The 20,869-nt window shown below is 38.1% G+C and overlaps 1 protein-coding gene across 2 annotated transcripts in view; it reads left to right on the forward strand.

Annotated features, from left to right (window-relative positions):
* Nucleotides 1-20,869, forward strand: part of KCNIP4 (potassium voltage-gated channel interacting protein 4) — a 1,128,609-nt gene that overhangs the window by 482,069 nt on the left and 625,671 nt on the right. Inside the window, exon 1 of one of the 2 annotated variants that reach the window (XM_004375142.2) lies at nt 1,430-1,650. The exons of the other annotated variant lie outside the window; for it this stretch is intronic. Coding sequence (XP_004375199.1) covers nt 1,551-1,650 — 100 coding nt within the window. The 5' untranslated portion in view covers nt 1,430-1,550. Of the gene's footprint in view, nt 1-1,429; nt 1,651-20,869 lie in introns of those variants that run through there. 2 annotated transcript variants of the gene reach the window in all.

A 20,869-nucleotide genomic window follows, 5' to 3' on the forward strand; every position in this document is an offset into this window, starting at 1 on the left:
TACTCTCACAACTCTGCATAATACGGCATAGAGCACAGAGATACTGATAAAAAGTCGAGCTAGTAGAGATTGAGAACTCACTTTGTTCTAAAAGTTTTACTCAAGAATTCCTTCAACAGTAAGATAAGCTATTATTGTTGTTAGTTAACGCTGAGTAGATTCCAATCCCCTTTTAAGAGATGAGAAATAATTAAAGCACAGAGATGTTAAGTAACTTACCCAAGGTCACACAGCTGGTAAGTGACAGATCCTGGAGAAGAATTCAGGAAGTCTGGCTCCAAAGTCCTTACTCTAAACCCTTTCAGTATATTGACCTCAAAAGCCAATCAAAGGTAAGAAATGCCTGCCTTTGCCTCAGTTTGCTTACCTATGAAATAGGAAACTTGAATTGACTTTCTGAGATGCTTTCTAGCTCTTGTTTTCTATAATTGTATATTTTAATTTGAGTCTGATCTATTTGGGCAGTGCTATGGAGAAAGAGAAAAACTAGAGTGGTTTTTGCAAGATAGACGAGAAAACTCCAGGCAAGTTTTGTTTCTGATTATTTTTTTCTTCTCAAACTTTTCATGGTACAAAATTTACTTAAAGCAATTAAAAACAACAAAAACAAAACAAGCATAGGAGGTGCACATAAAAAAAAAACAAACATTTATTTTGATGTCTCGAATGATAATGAGCATAATCAGGTAGCCGGTAAACTCTAATATATTATGCAAGTATTAAGAATATGTATTAGTATATGTTTCAAAGCATATACCTATGCTTTGAAACAGTATGCTAGATACTACTCAAACCAGATTATTAGTTCACAAAGCTCTAGACCGAGCCCTAGAATAAGGCAAGTAATTGAAAAGAAGAAAGTCGATATTCAGGAATCCCTTAAACCTCATTTCTCTCGGCACTCAACTAGTTTGGACAAAATACAGTTTGTTTTTCCTTCCGAGTAAACGGTGTTTCTGGAGCAGCTGAATCCATGCTGTCACTCTGCCTCTAGGCATGTTCGGGGATTTCTCGTCATTTCAAGCTGAGGTGCTCTGGTCCCTGTCTGCAGCAGGAGTCCAGCCCTTGGTTAGTTTCCGTTTCCAAGGCAACTGACCAGCCCCCAACAAAGCCACTGGCAGCAGCGCTGCGCGGCGCGTCGTCCCCCGGGCCTCGGAGCCATCACTGGCCGCGCATCATGTTTCCTCGGGACGCTCCTGGGTGACTTCCTGGGCCTTCGGGTGATGTGCGCGTTCCTGCATGCGTGGCTGTCGCTCTAAAAGTGATAAGGAGGATGCCGAAAAATTTGACAGGCCCGACTTTCTCTGGCTGCCACTCTGGCCTCTGCTACAGTAGACAGGATGAATGCATTTCTCTCTCTCACGCCCTTTCTCTCTGCCTCTCCATCTCCTCTCCTTCTCTCTCTCTCTCTCTCTCTCTCTCCCCGCTCAAGCTCTCCTCCTCCCCTTCTCCAGCAGTAGCCTTGTTAATGTAGTTTAATGGCTTTACAAAGACAGCCAGGCAGAGGAACACTTCTCAGTGGCTGTGGTTGGACCATGACCTAGCTGACCATGAACTTGGAAGGGCTTGAAATGATAGCAGTTCTGATCGTCATTGTGCTTTTTGTTAAATTATTGGAACAGTTTGGGCTGATTGAAGCAGGTTTAGAAGGTAAGGGAGTGCTCTTCAGTGACTTCTAAAAATTTTCTTGTTTTGCAATAAAATTTGTTAAGCAAATGTAAGAGGCACCTGAAATGAGAATCAGAGAAACGCCGCTCTGAGACGGACTTAAAGAGAGGCAGGCATTTCAGGGTATGAAAGATAAATAAAATAAACTTTCTGTAAGTTGCAGTAATGATTTCACAGCAAAAGGATATTAAAACTATGAGAAACACTTAAAATATTCGAACCAAACCTGTGGAGACTAAGGCTTTATCATGGATATGTGTGCTTACATTGATAGATTCAATCAATCTTGATGTTAGATTACTTTAGCTAATATGCCCTTTTATTATCTCAGCAATTTTTACTTGAATATGTTTCGAGGTGCACCTGTTTCTTGCTATGCAAATGCATCCATTGAATGGCAATGGACACACGTTTTTATAATTTTAAGATTGGCGCCTAAGAATGATAAGCTTTTTATAAGGTCCTTTTGAGAAGCATTTATAATATTACCTATTTTGTAAAACAGCAGAGAGCCTAAAGGGAAGAAAGTGTCCAACTCACATGCATATGATGGACTTTAACATACATTCCAAATAGCCAATTGTTTTTCAAGTGTTGCTGTTTACATTTATCAGAGGCTCATTCTCCTGCTTTCCTTAACGAGAACTCATTTATTTTAAAACTCAGGTGTGCACTTGCCTGTATCTTTTCTTGTATTACATTTTTCTTTAAGCATCTGAATAAATTTAGATCATTTATTTGCTTACTTATTCTCTTGAGAGTATGTTTGCATACAGCCACTCCATGTTTCTCTAAAGCTGTCAGAGCAATTTTTAAAAGCATCCTGAGATGATATTCCAGGTAGTTATGCTTTGATATTCTTCTTGCTTCACATTTTAAACTTGAGTAGAAATGCAAATGCGTTATAAATGTATCTATATCCAGCCAATCTAGTACTCCAGAGAATGGTTTCCATGTGTGACACAAGTACAATTGCAATTACAAGTAGCAAACATCAAATTAAAATTAAGTGTGTCACTCTGATGTAGGTTATCAGAAACCTGCATTTGGAACTCATTGCGGGGAGTGGGATAAGGCAGAAAGCAGGGTTTGTGAAAGTAATGTTAAAATAAGTTTTGAGAATGCATTTTGCAGTCTGGGATGGAAACATTTGTAATTCTAAGAGGAGGATTAGCTCTAAATTCTGCAAGTGATGACTTCACTTTAAAATTGACTTTATCTTGTGCGTTGTCGTGAAACCAATAACTTGGTTTGGCTTCTCTGTTCATTGTGTGTTATTTTACTTAGCAAATGCGATGGGGACCTCCCATTTTAATACACTGGTTTTTATTTTCTCTGGGACCTGCAATTATATGGAATAGTGTCGGAATTCCTAGCTCTGTTGAAGGACTTGTTTTCCCTTATTTCATGGATAACGTGTGGTCATTCTCTAAACTCTTGTGTTGAGGGCTTTTACTCCGGATTTTGTGTTGCAGCCTACTCTAGTATTGGTGTTGTTTGTTTCAGGAGCTCAAACATTCACTCTCACAAATGAAAACACAAGTTCCTTCTTCTAAGGGCTGCTAACTTTCCTGAAAGTATTTTTTCATTTTTCTTATTACTTACATTCAAAACTGTACTGATTTTCATTTTTGTGAACAGCTTCTTCCTCATATTTTAAAATATCAGTGTTTTCCAGGCCAACATTGTAGAAATAGTGTGGAGAAAATGTACTCTCATAAACTTTAATATGAATCTATATCAGATTTCCAGTTTTTAGAAAGTATCTTTAAATGGTAAAATGTTTATAACCACATTAAGGAGAATTACATTTAATATGTAAAAGGTAATAAAGATAAAAGGCAACAGTGTTTTCCATGTTGAAGTTTGTATAAGACATCTCCAGAGTGAGTCTTAGAGTCAGAAAAGCTTCAAAACAAGATTTAAGTTGGCTGGTACTTTGCTCACTGGAGATATAAAACAAATAAATAAACTATGTTATATCCCACTGTATATTGTTTATAGATCAGAATGTGTACACTCTAAAGTTGCTGCATAATTGTAATTAATAAAAAGGATAAATAACATCTAATATCAAAATAGTATTTTTATAGATTCTCTGAAACTCTCTTTAAAAAAAGCAAAAACATCGATGCTCATTTCATTCAGATTTATTTTCATATAGGTGGTTATCCACTCCCCCCCATTTTGTATATCAAAGTTGGGGTCAATAATTTCTTTCACCTTCCCCATTGTCTACACAACATTAAATTGAATTAAAAAAAGTTTGTTTTAGTAGAAAAATTTGAACCTAGGTTAAAGCCCTATAAGGATAATTTTGATGTTTTTCCCTAAACTCTCAAACCATTTCATCTAACCTTATAATTGTTTTATAGTGTGGTCATCACTCAGAACGTAGTTTTTCTTTTTGTATTATTATATATGCAATATGCATGTTGTCAGGGGATATAAAATACTGTGTTTGCCTAATGTAGTTATTATCTTGATTTTAATATGTATAGAATAAATGTAATTCAAAATAAACTGGTAATATTAAAGTCTGAAATATTTCTATTTGCTTATCTTTGAGTACTTTGGACTCCTGTTCTTCGTAAAAGACTGGGAATGGGTCCTGTATATCCTGGGTCATTCTGCTCCAGTCTATGTGCGATTTGCACGAGCACATGATACTACCCATAGATCCATGTCGTATAGTTATAATCTAAAAGTTAAGAGTTAGAGTTAGCAGGTGTAATGACAGTAGGAGTATGGATTCTTTTTCTTCTCTGCCACTCTATGGCTTTCTAACCTTGGATAAGTCACTTTACCTCTTTAACCCTTGGTTGTCTAAAATGAGAAATTTGGACTAGATGACCTCCATGGAACGTTCCATTTCAAAAATTCTGAGTTTATCAGGTAATTAAAATTTGATAATTTACATAACACGTATTCTTTCTAATGAAATAGGTACCAGTGGCCTACTTTGGAATGGATATGCAGTGCAGCTGGTAGACAAATCTTTGCTCCTCTTCCACAGTGGGATAATTCGCCATACCTCAGGGGGAGTTTCATTGTATTTCAAGAGACTAGAGAAATGTCCTTTCCTGTAGCTCTAGAATTTGACATTTGGGGCTGCTATTTTAGGCATCCTTGTAATAGCATCTGAAAACTTACATGAGATTCCAATAAGAAATAAGCACATGATGTTATAATTTAGTAATAGTTAGAACTTCAGTTTTTGTTTTTGTTTTTGTAATTCAGCAAAACTTTGAGAAGTTTCCTTTGTAAGAAAAATATTCTTATTACTGAATCAGCATGCAAATAATAGTGTTAACCTGAGCAAGTTTTGAGGATAATGCACAATGTCAGTGGCCAGTGTTTTAAATTCAGAGTCTCTCTCTACTTAGTGAAGAGTTTAGGAAGTGTCAACGTTATGCTGGTTTGGAATACTCCTAAAATCTCACAAGAGCAAATTGCCTCTTATCCAGCTATAAAAAAAGAAAGTGGTTTTCTATTAATGCATTCCAGGGAGAAATTGAATCAAATTTTTAATGGGAAGCTATTTCATTATCTCTATATGCAACACTAGGCTGTGAAAATATCTACTTTTCATCCAAATATGTATTAAATCATACTCAAGTCATTACTGAATTAAGAACCATCCTTCTCCCTACTACCAACCTTAGCAAAAGACAAAAAACACATCAACACAAGTGATTTGAAAAAAAAAAATCATTTATATTGGTAATTGTTTTCCATAAAAAGGCAAAAAGAAGTCAACTGATAATCTAAATCCTTTTTATAATAAGCATTAGTTTTTTTTGTTTTTATCCAGCTCACTTTATTTCACATATATCTGTAATACTGTAATACAAGCTTCCTCAAGAGTTCTAAACAAAATATTGCCATCTGCACTGAAATGGATTTTTGCAACCTTCATTCTTAATTTTCCTGTGCATTTGAAGAGGCATGAACATGTCAGCTATGTGAATAAATTAGAGCAACTGGAAAACAACTGATTGTGTGTCTATATCATGATGTTTAATGAGGGCCAACAAGTGGAAGTGACTGGAAGGAGGCTATTATTTCTATGACAAACAGCTTAATTAAAATTCATAAAGCAGAGTCTTTTTAAAATTCTCCCAGCATTCCCCTTCCCCAAATGCAATGAGGAGGCAATACTGATGTGTATTGGGAATATTAGAATAATCTCTCTAAACTGTAATGTTTAAGAAAAATGAAAATATAATGATACTAGAAAACTTAAGTATGTTATCTTGTCACATCTTCTAGGAATGGAATAAAGGGAATACCTTTATCATTCGACATTCTTTAGGCTCTCTTATAATTAATATTTATTTCAAGAAGAAACCCTGGTGGCATAGTGGTTAAGAGTTCAGCTGCTAACCAAAAGGTCAGCAGTTCAAATCTACTTCACTCCTTGGAAACCCTATGGGGCAGTTCTACTCTGTCCTGTGGGGCTGCTATGAGTAGAATCGACTCGACAGCAGCAAGTTTGGTTTTGGTTTTATTTCAAGACTAAAAAACAAACAAACAAACAAATAAACCCATTGCTGTCGTGTCAATGCTGACTTACGGTGACCCAATGGCACAGAGTAGAACTGCCCCATAGGGTTTCCAAGGAAAGCTGGTGGATTCAAACTGCCAACCTTTTGATTATCAGACAAGCTCTTAACCACTGCACCACCAGGGCTCCATTTCCAGAATAGTAATGCTTAAGAGGAACTAGGGCAGAAGAGGAAGTAGTATGCACAAAGATTACACTCAGAGGATCTGAAGTTATATCGCTTGGGTTCTAATCACAGCTTCACCTCTTATTAGTCATGTACTTTTGGACAATTTCTTAACCTCTATCTATAATCCTTATTTTTTTTATCCATAAAATGGAATAGTCATAAATAATTTTATCATCTTGTTTTATTGGAATTACTCATAAACCAGGCCGTTGCTAAATGCAGTATTGTATAATAAATATCTTATTTAATCTTCGTAACAGTTCTATGAGTTATGTACTTAGTTTTCTATGAGAAAACTGAGACCTAAAGAGCCTAGGTAACTTGGATCAAGATCAATCAGCCAGTAAGTACTGAAGTTGGTATTCAAACTCAGTCCATCAGACCCCATGTCCTATTCTAAAATCTTATTTTCTCAGACATGACGACATAATGGCAATGGCCAATAATTTGGTGACAGGGAGAATGCGTTAGGTCAATTATCCATTACCTTTTTCCACAAACGTTTTTGGAACACATGCTATATGTGAGGAACTCTCAATAACTACCATTGTTTAATACGCATAATTTTCATATTGTACTACTCTAAAGACAACATAAAGTATGTTATAAAGTCCCTGTGCTATATATTCGGCAAAATATTCAAATACAAATGAATCTAAATTAAGTTCTAGAGGAATCAAGCATGATCTTTAGTTGGTTTTGGGGTAGGAATGGAAAGAAAATAGATGTAGGTGTTCACACTCAGATTAAGCACCATGTTTCTCTGATTTGTCTTTGGTGACAGGTGGGACTGCTGGAAATAGATGGGACAGAGAAAGGATGGTGGTTTTTGAGAAGGCAGGAAATTCAGTTTAAGATGCTATTGTGAAGAGATGAAGCTTTGCATACAAGAACTTTATTTATGAAAGCGTCTGAGATGTATGGAGTGAGATGATTGGATCCCAGGAAAAGCAAAAGTAATAAGATGATTCATATTCAAGTAAGATTTTGGAGTAAGAGCTTCCAGCATTGATCTAGAACATAAAGGAAGCCTCAGTGAGATTTTAAAGCTTGAACAAGATGGCCAGAAACAGCGAACACATATTCTAGCCTTTGTCAGCAGGCATAAAACCAGAAAGAGCACATATGGTTCCAGTATGGGAAACGGAGTAGAAAGGAGGAAAGAAAGCTTACCTTAGTTGGCAACCTACTATAGACAATCAGCATGATAGGCATATTACACATGCCATCCCCTGGAATTATCCCATCAGCCATACAGGACTGTGGGTGTTATCTCCATTTTTCAGATGAATAAACTGGAGGTTCAGAGGGATAAATACCTGACTCAAGGTCACAAGGGAATAAGCAAAGGAATCTGGATATGTCCTATCTGGATATGTCCTAATATCTTCATAGTGACAGTAATCTAGATTCTTTTCACTGTAACTATGGAAGACCGATATTGAAAAATAGAATCAAACATACACAGATAAATAAAAACCACATCTCATATACAATTTTTCCACAGAATATGCCTATAAAAATCAAAACTATCTGCTATTTTTTTGTTGTTGCATTTTTTATTGCACTTTAGATGAAAATTACAGAACAAATGAGTTTTTCATTAAATAATTAATACACATGGTTTTGTGACATTGGTTGCCAACCCTGCAATGTGTCAACACTCTTCTCAACCTTGGGTTCCCCATTCCATTCATCCAGCTTTCCTGTCCCCTCCTGCCATCTCATCCTTGCCCCTGGGCTGGTGTGCCCATTTAGTCTTGTATATATGGTTGAGCTACGTGTGTTATTGTTTGTTTTATGGACCTGTCTAATCTTTGGCTGAAGGGTAGACCTCAGGAGTGACTTCAGTACTGAGTTAGAAGGGTATCCAGGGACCATACTCTCGGGGTTTTTAAAACTACCTCGTTTTTAAGATTAATTTTTTTTTCTAGGCCCATGTAGAGACATGGCACAGCTAGGATAAAAACCCAAAACACATGAGGAAAAGAAAAAAAAAAAAAAGAAGGAAAGATACATCTATAATTTGTATGATTGAAACTCTGACTTATCAAAGCTTCTTAGAATGAAAGGACCTTAAAAAATGACCAATTCCCAGTCAATCATTTCATAGATGAGGAAACTGAGTTCCAGAGAGATGAAATGACTTGCCAAATGACTTGGTCTTGACAGAGCTGTTTCCTAAGGCTCTTAATTAAAACAATCTAATTAATTATACTCAGAAAATAAACTTCACATGTAGCCTAAGTTCCATAAAATACTTATGCAAAATGCAGCTCTTCCAAGTTGTTCTGCAAATGGACAAATCACTCCAAAGTCCACAAATTCTAAGATGTAGGTGATGGTGAAGTTGCTCTCTGGTATAACTTTATCCTTAGAGATGGGTGGTACTAAAAATCATCCCTGGGCCAAGAGACTTAGCAATAAAGTGTGATGTTTTTCATCTCTACGATTTCTCTTATGATAAGAGAATAAGCTTAATAATAGACAGTCATACCAACTGAAAGCTGCTCAGTGGCTCTGTGGATGAATTTCTGGAAGGCCCAGATTCAATACCCTATAGATACATCTACAAATAACAACAGCAGTTATACTAATCGCTAACTGCCCTGATTATTAAAAGTAGGAAGCCAAATCCTTCCCCTTCCTCACTATATCCTCCAATGCTACCATCTCAAAGAGCACTATCCTGATCCTGCTGTCTGAAATTCTCCCCCATCATCCGGGTCTTGGAGGCAGTTCTTTGAAAACTATTTGAACAGGTTAAGAGACTCATCATCAAGACAAACATTGTGCTTAAACTGTACCATAGTTTTCATTCTTACAGGGAGACCATAGAGTACAGATGCTAAGAGCACAAACTCTGAAGCTATAATAATTGGATTTAACAATAACTGACTTCCAGTTCTAACACATAGCAGCTATATGATCATGGGTAAGAACCCCGACTTTCCTGTACCTCATTTCCCTTATCTGCTAAATGGGAATGACTCTAACACCTCCCTCTCCTGTTTGTGTAGATTGATATGAGTTAGTATTTGTATGTGCTTAGAATCTTGTCTAAGACATAATAAATAATTTGTATGTTTTGCCATTGTAGCCAGACAATATCATCTTTCCATTCAAAGAGAAGAGGCCACCACCACTCTATCCAAATCAGAAAGCAGAATTCATTCCTCACTACCAAGTGAGAGCTGTGCTTGCAGGATATAGTCACTGCTGATATTATGTAGGGTTTTATTCTTTCTAAAGCATTGTTCACTATGATTTGGAATAGACTCTACAGCAATTTATGTATTTATTTTTAACTTGTTAAAGCATGGTACTAATGTGAAGTTGTCATTGATTGATTGGCTTGGATTTAAAAGTGGTTCTGGTGATTACTTGTTATTATAATCAAAGAATAATCAGTCATCTCCATTTTTGAAATTAAAGTACAGAGACTTTTCTTTTTCATGGGAAAAACATTTTACTGAGTCTCTGCCACAGGCCAGCTGCCATTCTAGACACTGGAGATGCAATAGTAAACAAAACAGAGAAAACTTCTGTTCTTGCCAAGCTGATCTGCTAAACTTTCAGATACAGACTATAAATGCTACAGAAATGTACAGGAGACAGAATAGTTACAGTAGAATTCACTCATTCGTTCACTAAATGTGTGCCTCTACTATTCTCCGCACATTGTCCCAAGCACTGTGGAGACAACAGTGAACACAGCCCTTGTCCTTGTGGAATTTATATACTATTGGGGGAGCAAGAGAAAAAGATAAACAGATGAAGGAATATATAATCTGATTTTAGGTAGAGACAAGCACAATGATCTAAAGATGTTAAGGACATAGAAACAGGCGGTGCTACTTATCATGGGATGATCAGGGAAGGCCTTTCTGAAGGACTCATTCTTCTTATTTATTTATTTATTTATTTTTTATTGTGCTTTAGATGAAGGTTTATGGAACAAATAAGATTCTCATTTAACAATTAATACACATATTGTTTTGTGACACTGATTGCCAACCTTGCAATGTGTCAACACTTTCCCCCTGAAGGACTCACTTTTCTGCAAATACTTTCAAGAAATGAGTGTGTGAGACTTAGTAGAGTCTGGATCAAGAGGATTCTAGGCAGAGTGACTGCCAAGTACAACAGTCTTGAGCTAGGAATAGGTTCTGTTTCTCCAGGGGTCACAAGAAGACTAGTGTAGCTGGAGCAAACTGAGCAAGATAGGCTAGAGGGAGGAGAAATGGAGGGATAACCAAGGTCGCATCATGCAAGGGCACTGCAAGGACTTTTGGTTTTGTTATTTGTTTAATGGGAAGCCACTGAAGGATTAGGATAGGAAGTCTCTACACAGTCCCTTGATTTCTTTCCAAGGTGTTGATATCAGTTTCCACACCATACCTGCCTGCTTCAATCTCTGTGTGGGGGTCTCCTCCCAGATAACTCTTTGCCCTGTCCCAGACAACTGCCAAGACATTGATTCATTACCTTTTGTCAGATCTTTGGACAATTTCCTGTACTATCCATCACTGATCTTCTAGCATCTTCATGGGTTGAAAATTCACCCCTCTTCCTTAAGCTAGGTTTGAACTTCTAGTCTTCACTTCTCCTGACCAAGTTGTTTCAAGAGCCTAGGGTATAACCCTACCCTTAATTGCATCTTTAAGAACAATGTGAATTGTCTTAATAAGACTTAAAAAACAAACACCAGTTATCATCAAGTCGTTTCCAACTCATGGCGAGCCCATGTGTGTCAGAGTAGAACTGTGCTCCATAGAGTTTTCAATGGCTGATTTTTGGAAGTAGATCACCATGCCCTTCTTCTGAGGAACCTCTGATATGCTCAAACCTCCAACCTTAGGCTTGCCAGCTAAGCGTGTTAACCATTTGCACCACCCAGGGTCTTCTAATAAGCTTTATAAGTCAGTAAATAATATTCCTGAGTACCTGCCTCTGGAGAGTATGTAACAGTGGGGGTGAAAGGGCAAATTTCACAAAAAGGAAAATCATGTTTTGTTTTTGTTTCCATTGAGTACCTCCTTTTCCCCCACATATTGCTTCAAAAATACCAAAAACCCAAAACTCATTGACGTCAAGTAGATTGCAACTCACAGCAACCCTATAGGACAGAGTAGTATTGCCCCCATAGGGTTTCCAAGCCTGTAAATCTTTACAGAAGCAGACTGCCACATCTTTCTCCCACGGAGCAGCTGGTGGGTACAGAGCAGCTGGTGAGTTCAAACCACCAACCTTTTCAGTTAGCATAGGTACCTCAAAAATTACATCATCTATGATAGAGTGATAAATTATGTTCTAGATGAGGAGCAAAGCATTTTATGTATTTATCGTAACCAATGTTTGTGAAACCTTTAAGAGTACAATATTATTAGCCATAATTCAGGTGAGGGAATTCAGGCTCTTTATTTACTTAAGGGTATATCATGAACATTTTTTTCACCATATTGCTGTTTTGTAGCTTTATTGGCTTATGTCCAGGAAGAAGAGGAGATTTTCCAATGCACAGGCAGAAACAGGGCTCCTGACAAAATTGATGAGGTATGCCAAAACGTGATGACACAGACTAGGTGAGGTAGGGAACCAAGATTTGGTTCAGTAGAAGGATAGGGCACAGATCCCATTGTCAGGGCATCTGGTGAAGACACAGAGTCAAAATTCCAAATGTCTGGTGCTCAGGCTTTTAGGCAAGTATTTAATGAGCATAGAGAGTGAGAGGCCTCAGTAGGGAGGTCCTGGAGCTTGTAAGCATCAGATGCTAATGATACCAAAAACACCTTAAAGAGCACTTTACTGAGCATATGCCAGGCATTATGGTCAGCACTTTATATGTATTATTCATGTTGGCCACACTTTTTAATGAACCAGTAATAACTGAAGATTTAGCAAATGAGAAAGTATAGGCTCAGTAAGTTTCAGTCACTTGCCCAAGAACATACACCTAGATGTGGTCAAAGGGGGTTCAAATCCAAGCTGTCTTTCTCCAGAGCACAGGTTTCCAACCATCTTGTTCTTACCCCCCAGATAGGTCTAGATCATGGTCAGAAGCAGAATTGTTGTTGTTAGGTGCCGTTAAGTTTGTTCTGACTCACAGCGATCCTAGGTACAACAGAATGAAACGCTGCCAGGTCCTGCTCCATCCTGACAACCGTTGCTATGTTTGAGCCCATTGTTGTAGCCACTGTGTCAGTCCATCTCATTGAGGGTCTTCCTCTTTTTCACTGACCCTCTACCAAGCATGATGTCTTTCTCCAGGGTCTGGTCACTTCTGATAACATGTCCAAAGTACGTGAGATGAAGTCTAGCCATCCTCACTTCTAAGGAGCGTTCTGGCTGTACTTCTTCCAAAACAGATTTGTTTATTCTTCGGGAAGTCCATGATATAGTAAATATCCTTCTCCAACACCGTAATTCAAAGGCATCAATTCTTCTCTGGTCTTCCCGATTCATTGTGCAGCTTTCACATGCATATGAGGTGATTGAAAATACCTTGGCTTGGGTCAGGCGCACCTTAGTCCTCAAAGTGACACCTTTGCATTGTAACACTTTAAAGACGTCTTTTACAGCAGATTTGCCCAGTGCAGTATGTCGTTTGATTTCGTGACTGCTGCTTCAATGGTCGTTGATTGTGGATCAAAGTAAAATGAAATCCTTGACAACTTCAATTTTTTCCATTTATCCTGAAGCAGAATTACCTTGAAGCAAATGAAGCTTAAGCTACAGAACCCCTCATGAGCATGGGCCCCTTTCTGTTCTTATTCTGAATAAATATTAACTTCCATACCAAATTTTGTATATGTAATTTTGTAATCTTTACTTAAGGACTTCACTCCCCAAAATTATGTAAGTTCCAGATACCATAAAACCAAGACCTCTCCCTGGTTGTGACGTTAAAAAAATCTTACCTTTCCTCATGGGATTAAACTTCATGGCTGGGGACCCAAAAAGCAAGATCCAGTCCTCCAAGAAAGGAGATTGGATAAAAAGTTTCCATTGGGGGAGTGGTTGTCTTTCTTCCAGTTTCCATGACCACCCAAACTTCATGCCTAACATAATAAGGAAAAAATCATTTGGCAGCATGACATCTCTGGGTCTTGCTGACTGCATGGGAAGTGCAGTCCTGTTTCCTCACAGAATTGACTCAGTAACTCAGGTGGGCTTGGACCTACAGGAAGAACCCAGGGCAAACTGGAAGCATGGCTGAATGGAGAGAACATGGACTTTCACATCAGACAGACATGATTCCAGTTCTATCTTCTTAAGAGTTAACTCTGGGCAACTTACATACCCTCTTTCAGCCTCAGTTTTATTATATGTAAGTTGATCATTTTTGTGAGGACAAATAGAGATGAAATCACAGCACCTGGCTCTATAAATGTGCTCTATATGTGGAGCCTGGTGGCACAGTGGTTAAGTGTTCAGCTGCTATCCAAAAGGTTGGCAGCTGGACTCCACCAGCTGCTCCTTGGAAACCCTACGAGGCAGTTCTACTCTTTCCCATAAGGTCGCTAAGAGTTGGAATCAATTTGATGGCAGTGGGTTTGATTTTCTTTTTGGTTTATATATGTGGCCATTTATTGTTAGATATAGTGTAAGAACCCAGGTAAGATGAAGACTGAGGAAATGAGACAAGGGCGGACATCATCTGTTATTTATACATCATATATTTTATATATGGTTATCTAGAAATGATGTGACTAAAGTGCTATGGATTTGAAATGTTGTTGTTGTTAGTTGCCATCAATCAGCTCTGACTCTTGGCAAGCTTATATACACAAAACAAAACATTGTCCGGCCTATGCCATCTTCATGATCTTTTGCATGTTTGAGTCCATCATTGTGGTCATTGTGTCAATTCATCTCGTAGAGGGTTTTCCTCATTTTTCCTGAACCTCCCCTTTACCGAACATGGTGTCCTTTTCTAGCAATTAGTCTTTTCTGATGATGTGTCCATGGAAAGCAAGCCAAACTCTCGCTATCCTCACTTCTAAAGAACCTTCTGGTTTTATCTCTTCTAACTCTGATTTGTTCATTCTTCTGGCAGACCACAGTATATTCAATATTCTTCACCAACACCACCATTGGAATTCATCAATTCTTCTTCTGTTTTTCTTTTTCATTGTCCAGCTTTTGCAAGCATATAAGACAATTGAAAAGACCATGGCTTGGGTTAGGTGCACCTTAGTCAAAAAAGTGACAGTTTTACCTTTTAAAACTTTAAAGAGAACTTTTGCAGAAGATTCACCCAATGAAATACATTGTTTGATTTTTTTGATTACTGCTTCCGTGGATGTTGATTATTGATCCAAGTAAAATGAAATCATTGACAATGTCAGTTTTTTTTCCTCCATTTATGATGATGTTGTTTATTGATCCAATTGTGAAGATTTTTATTTTCTTCATGTTTAGGTGTAATTCATACTGAAAACTATAACCTTTGACCTTGATCAGTAAGTGCTTCAAGTCACCTTCATTTCTGACAAACAAGGCTGTGTCATCTGCATATTGCAGGTTGTTAATGATTCTTCCTCCAATCCTGATGCCACATTCTTATTCATATAGTCCAGATTCTTGGATTATTTGGAATAGCATCCTAGAAATAGCCTTCTCATTTAGGACAGGTGGGATCTTTCACATTCATAGGTAATCATTGATTCATTCATCATGTGTTGTTCTACTAGGTGCTATTCTAGGTGCTAGGGACACCAGAGGGACAAAACTGTGAAGGTCCCTTCTTTTGTAGAGGTGTTGGGCTTAGTGGCGGTAGGTATCCTCTTTCCCTGTATTATATCTGAGGGAAGGCAGAGAGTTTGGGCATAGCTGTAGATCGGTTGGCATATTCATAACGGGAAGTTGAGAGACTGTGTCTGATCGCTTTCTTCTTCTCAGTTAATAAGTAGTGGAGTCATTATCTGTGGATGGTGAAACACATTTGTGGGTTGGGGAGTAATGGATGTTTAAGGAGAGGAGAAGGTACACGATAGTCTTTTTAGAGCCTGAGGAAGTGATTTCCTAGGCAAATGTGATAAGATTGCAGTGCTGAGTGCTGATTTGAGATTTGTGGTCATCATTTAAAGGAAGACTTACCTCCACTCTGATAAAGTAAGCACTTCTTTGGGCAACTTACTGCAAGATTATTCTCACCAGACATATTCAAAGAGAAAAGTAGAATTGGTGAGCAAGTGAGAAAGCAAGAAAAATTAGAGGGGTGGGGATTAGAGAGAATCTGCCTAATTCTATCCTCTAAGTATGCAAAAGCAGCTATAGCAGCTCAGAGGATGGAGGTGCGACCACAAAAGACTTGGAATCAAATCAGCCAGGAATTGTGTACTCCAGTTGTGTGATGAGTTGGGGGAGGCCAGTGCTTTAAATTTTATTTTCTCAGTCCTATGGCCTCAGTGTGTGATATAAATCAATATGAAATTGCTCAGGGAAGGACATCTGACAAAACATTTGCAAATACGGGTTTATGTGTTATTGTAAAAATGCTTGAGAAAATAGTCTCAGATCACTCTTCAAGGAACAGATGGATTCCTGAAAGTTGTGTTTATACTGTATCTTCACAAATGCAGCAAGATTCAAGTACACTGAAAGGAATTTGCTTAAGAGTCTTGCTTATGGAAAGGAGAATGTCATATTCTGCACTTTCTATGAGGAGCAGTAGTTTTACGACTCAGGAGCAAACCATTTCACGCTATGGATGTGTTTTGCTTTATTTCCTCTGAAAGGCAATATTGGACTGGGTGTGTGATATATGAGAAAGTGCAGGGAGCGGAAGGAGAGCTCAGAGCGGACGTTTGCTGCTTCTTGGCAATTCTCAGCTTCCCTCACTTCTCAGCTTCAGTAATTTTCTTGCTATGCTGCAACTTGCTTACATCTTACTGAGCGCTATTCATGCGAAAACCTAGGTAAGAATTATTTAATTTGGAAACAGATTAAAAGGAAAGAAGTGATAGAAACAGTAAGCTTTAAGAGTTACACGGAGCATTTAAGGTTAGAGCAAAGATTCCATTAAATGGCTCGTTAGCAAGAAATCATATAAATTCCTCTTACATTTTTTTTCTTTTCTTTTAAAATTACTTAATAAAATCTGGCCATAGGGATGATCCACATAATTTTCCTTTTTCATGACTAGAACTCTTTCCTGAATAATAAATGAGAAGAAGATGAAGCTGACTTTGATACATATCAATGCAATTTTGGGTAGAAAACACCTATTCTGAGCACCTCCTATGTACCAGACTCTAGGCTACAGTCTTGAATAAAAGTAAATAAGACATAACAAATTTGAGTTCTTCACAAACTCTCCAAAAATATTTCCATCATGAAAAGAACACATTGTTGTGGTCAAGTAGTCTTGAGTTTTCATCCAGACTCAGCTGATAGCTGGTTATTTGGTTTTAGTTTTCCTTCTTCAACAAGTGGGAATAAAACCAACCTAACAGCCCTCTTGAATAATGAGCCAACATATGCACAACATCAAGTGCACTAGCCAGCAGAGAGGGGTCATTCAGTCCGTACTTGGTAGAATGGCATCACAGAGGCAGGATAGGCTGGTGGTGGTCAAGAGCGTGGACTCTGGAGTGTGATTGCCTGAGTTTGAACCAGCGCTCCAGTACTTACAGGCTTTGTAATCCTGGGTGTGCTGCTTATCCTTTCTGTGCCTCAGTTTCCTCATCAGTAAAAAGGAGATCATAATAGTATTGATCTCATAGAGTTATTTTGAGCATAAAGTGAGTTAAAATATGCAAAGCACATACGGTGCCTGGCCCAAGATAAGATCTATATTGTTGTTGCTGTTGTTGTTGTTAGGTGCCCTCAAGTCAGTTCCAACTCACAGCAACCCTGTGTACAACAGAACAAAGGATTGCCTGGTCCCACGCCATCCTCACAATCATTGTTATGCTTGAGCCCATTGTTGCAGCCATGGTGTCAATCCATGTCCTTGAGGGTCTTCCTCTTTTTCGCTGACCCTCTACTTTACCAAGCATGATGTCCTTCTCCAGGGACTGGTCTCTCCTGATAACATGCCCAAAGTATGTGAAACATAGTCTCTCCATACTTGCTTCTAAGGAGCATTCTGGCTGTACTTCTTCCAAAACAGATTTGTCTGTTCTTTTGGCAGTCCATGGTATATTCAATATTCTTCACCAACACTGCAATTCAAAGCCATCCATTCTTCTTCGGTTTTCCTTATTCTTTGTTCAGCTTTCACATGCATACGAGGCGATTGAAAACACCATGGCTTGGGTCAGGTGCACCTTAGTCTTCAGGGTGACATCTTTGCTCTTTAACACTTTAAAGAAGTCTTCTGCAGCCAGATTTGCCCAATGCAATATGTCTTTTGATTTCTTGACCATTTTTTCCATGGGTGTTGATTGTGAATCCAAGTAAAATGAAATCCTTGGTAACTTCAATCTTTTTTCCATTTATCGTGATGTTGCTTATTGGTCCAGATGTGAAGATTTTTGTTTTCTTTAAAGATCTATATAGGTTTTTGCTATTTTTATTTTTAATAATGTAATCGTCAATTCTTTTCAAAATCTAGTCTAAGTGTCTAGGCCATGTTTACCCCCACCACCACCATTTTTTTCTTTTTTTTGTAATAGCCACCCAAAACCAAACCCACTGCCATCGAGTCAATTCTGACTCACAGCCACCCTATAGGATTTCCGAGACAGACTACCACATCTTTCTCCCACTGAGCTGCTGGTGGTTTCAAACTGCCGACCTTTCAGTTAGCAGTCAATCTCTATAACCACTGTGCCAACAGGGATCCTTGTAATAGTGACAGTGGTCTCTATTTTAGCTTGATTTTCTTTTAGCTCTACATTAAATTTTGCATGAATTTCCCTAAGCATGCATAGTTAAAGCTTTGACAAAAAGCAAGCTCATTACAGGTACTTTTATCACCTGGGGAAGTAGCTAAGCTGTAATCCAGTCCTAAATTCACAGATTCACCTGGGCTAGTCATCATATAGATGTGCATGTGTCTCTGATAGCAAGGAGGACCTGATTGGAGGTTGTATATGGATCAGCACAAATCCTCTGCCACTGGTGGAACAAACCCAGCTTCTTGTGCTCAAACATCTGCCTTCTCCACTAATTTCCAAACATCTTTCAGGAAGGAAGCATTTCTAACTCATGCTTATATCCCCTATAGCAGTATTTGTTAGCTATTCAACAAATGGCTATGAATGAGCGATAAGGGAGTGAAACAAATGACTCTAAATCAATATTACTTTTATATTGCTAAATCAAAGTCTATAGTTTTCTCCTTCAAACATTTTTGTACTATTAACTATATACTTTTGGCAGATTTACCGATAACAGAAACACAAAAGATAGGAGACTATGGGAGTAGAAAATTAAGGAAAGGATGATAACATAGTAGAAGCCCTTGTTAGTCTTTACAAGGCTACAGAAGCCCTCCAAAGACATCAGGACTCCTTTGCAACATAGAGTCAAATGAGAGTCATAAGGCCAGATGGAATTTATTAGAAAACCAGTTGGTACCAAATTCTGACACATCTTTGCTTTAATAAGTCACTAGTAGGACTTTGGAGAAATAAATTAACCTACCTGTGTCCCAAGTTTCTCATCTGCCACATGAAGATAATAATATTTATTTCAGGGAGTTGTTATGAGGACTAACTAGTTAATATATGCCATATATACCATATAACATAAACCATACCGTATATATAGCACACATTCTACATGCTGGCCTAATAAAACTCTGTTTTTTTGGTTGATTATTATTTTAATAATCATCAGTTCATAAAAATACGCTTTTTTGCTTTTACATGATAGTTGTAAGAGATATGGAACTTTGTTTAGTACATATTTATTTTCATGTATTTATAAACATATTATAATGGGAATATACATAGTATTTTTAAGATTCATATAGATGTTACTATTTTTATTTCCAAAATTAATATAAGTTCATAGAATATCAGGCAGTGCAGGAGACTATGAAATAACAAGTGAAACCTTTATACTTTCCTGTTGAAGAGCACGGCTGGAGAAGCACTTTCTAAAGTTATTTCAGTAGAATATGAAGGTCAAGTGATGTTTGAGGGGAAGGCTTTTATGGTCAAGTCACTTTGGAATCACTGTTTTGTAAGTCACTCTTAAACATGTTGCTGTTGATTCCTACTCATAGCGACCCTACAGGACAGAGTAGAGCTGCCCCATAGGGTTTGCAAGGACTGGCTGGTGGATTCAAACTGCCAACCTTCTGGTTAGCAGCCAAGCTCTTAAACACTGTGGCAACCAGACTCCAAAATATGCATGGGCATATTAAAAGCATTGAGAAGTCTGTTGTAAAGAAATTGGTCTGCTTTTGTTTAACCGTAAGAATGTTTCAGAGTTCCTGGGTTGCACAGATGGTTAAGCACTCGTCTACTAACCAATAGGTTTGAGGTTCAAATACACCTAGAGGTGCCTTGGGAAAGAGTTTTGGCAATCTGCTTCCAAAAGATCACAGCCTTGAAAACCCTGTGAATCACAGTTCTACTCTGCACAAATAGGGTTGCCATGAGTCGGACTCAATAGCAACTGATTTTAAGCAATGTTTGCCTTTTAATAACATCCTTCAGAACACACTTTTGGGAAATGTATTAAGCTATGTTATTGTTAGTTGCCATCTCTGACTCATGGCGACCTTATGTGAAGCAGAACAAAATGTTGTCCAGTCCTATACATCTTCACGATTGCCGATACATTGGAATCCATTGTTGTGGCTATGTATCCTTCCATCTCATGGAGCGTTTCCCTGATTTTTGCTGACCCTCTAATTTACCAAACATGATGTCCTTTTCTAGTGATTGGTCTTTCCTGATGGTGTGTTGAAAATGAGTGAGCCAAAGTCTCACCATCCTCACTTCTAAAGTGCATTCTGATTATATTTCTTCTAAGACTGATTTGCTTGTTCTTCTGTCCCATTCCCTATTGCCATTGAGTCGATTCCGACTATAGCAACCCTATAGGACAGTGTAGAACTGCCCCATAGGGTTTCCAAGGAGTGGCTGGTGGATTTGAACCGACCTTTTGGTTAGCAGCCATAGCTCTTAACCACTTCGCCACCAGGGCTCCCACACTATATTCAACACATTAAGCTATAAAAAAGCAAAACCAAACCTGTTGCTGTGGTGTAGATTCCCACTCATGGCAACCCCTTGTTCTACAGAGTAAAACTTCTCCATAGGTTTTTCTTGGCTGTAATCTTTACAGAAGCAGCTCATCAGGCCTTTCTTCTCTGGTTCCTAGACGGGTTCGAACTGTCAACCTTTAGGTTAGTAGTTGAGCACAATGTATTTGCACTACCCAAGGAATTACATTACACTATAGACAGCATAAAAGAGCAGAAAGAGCATGGACATCTGGATCAAAAAGGTTTGAAGGTGAATCCAAGCTCTGTTTCGTTTTTTTTTTTTTTTTTTTTT

This window comes from Trichechus manatus, unplaced genomic scaffold (genome assembly GCF_000243295.1).
Source record: "Trichechus manatus latirostris isolate Lorelei unplaced genomic scaffold, TriManLat1.0 scaffold00034, whole genome shotgun sequence".
NCBI classification, from domain to species: Eukaryota; Metazoa; Chordata; class Mammalia; order Sirenia; family Trichechidae; genus Trichechus; species Trichechus manatus.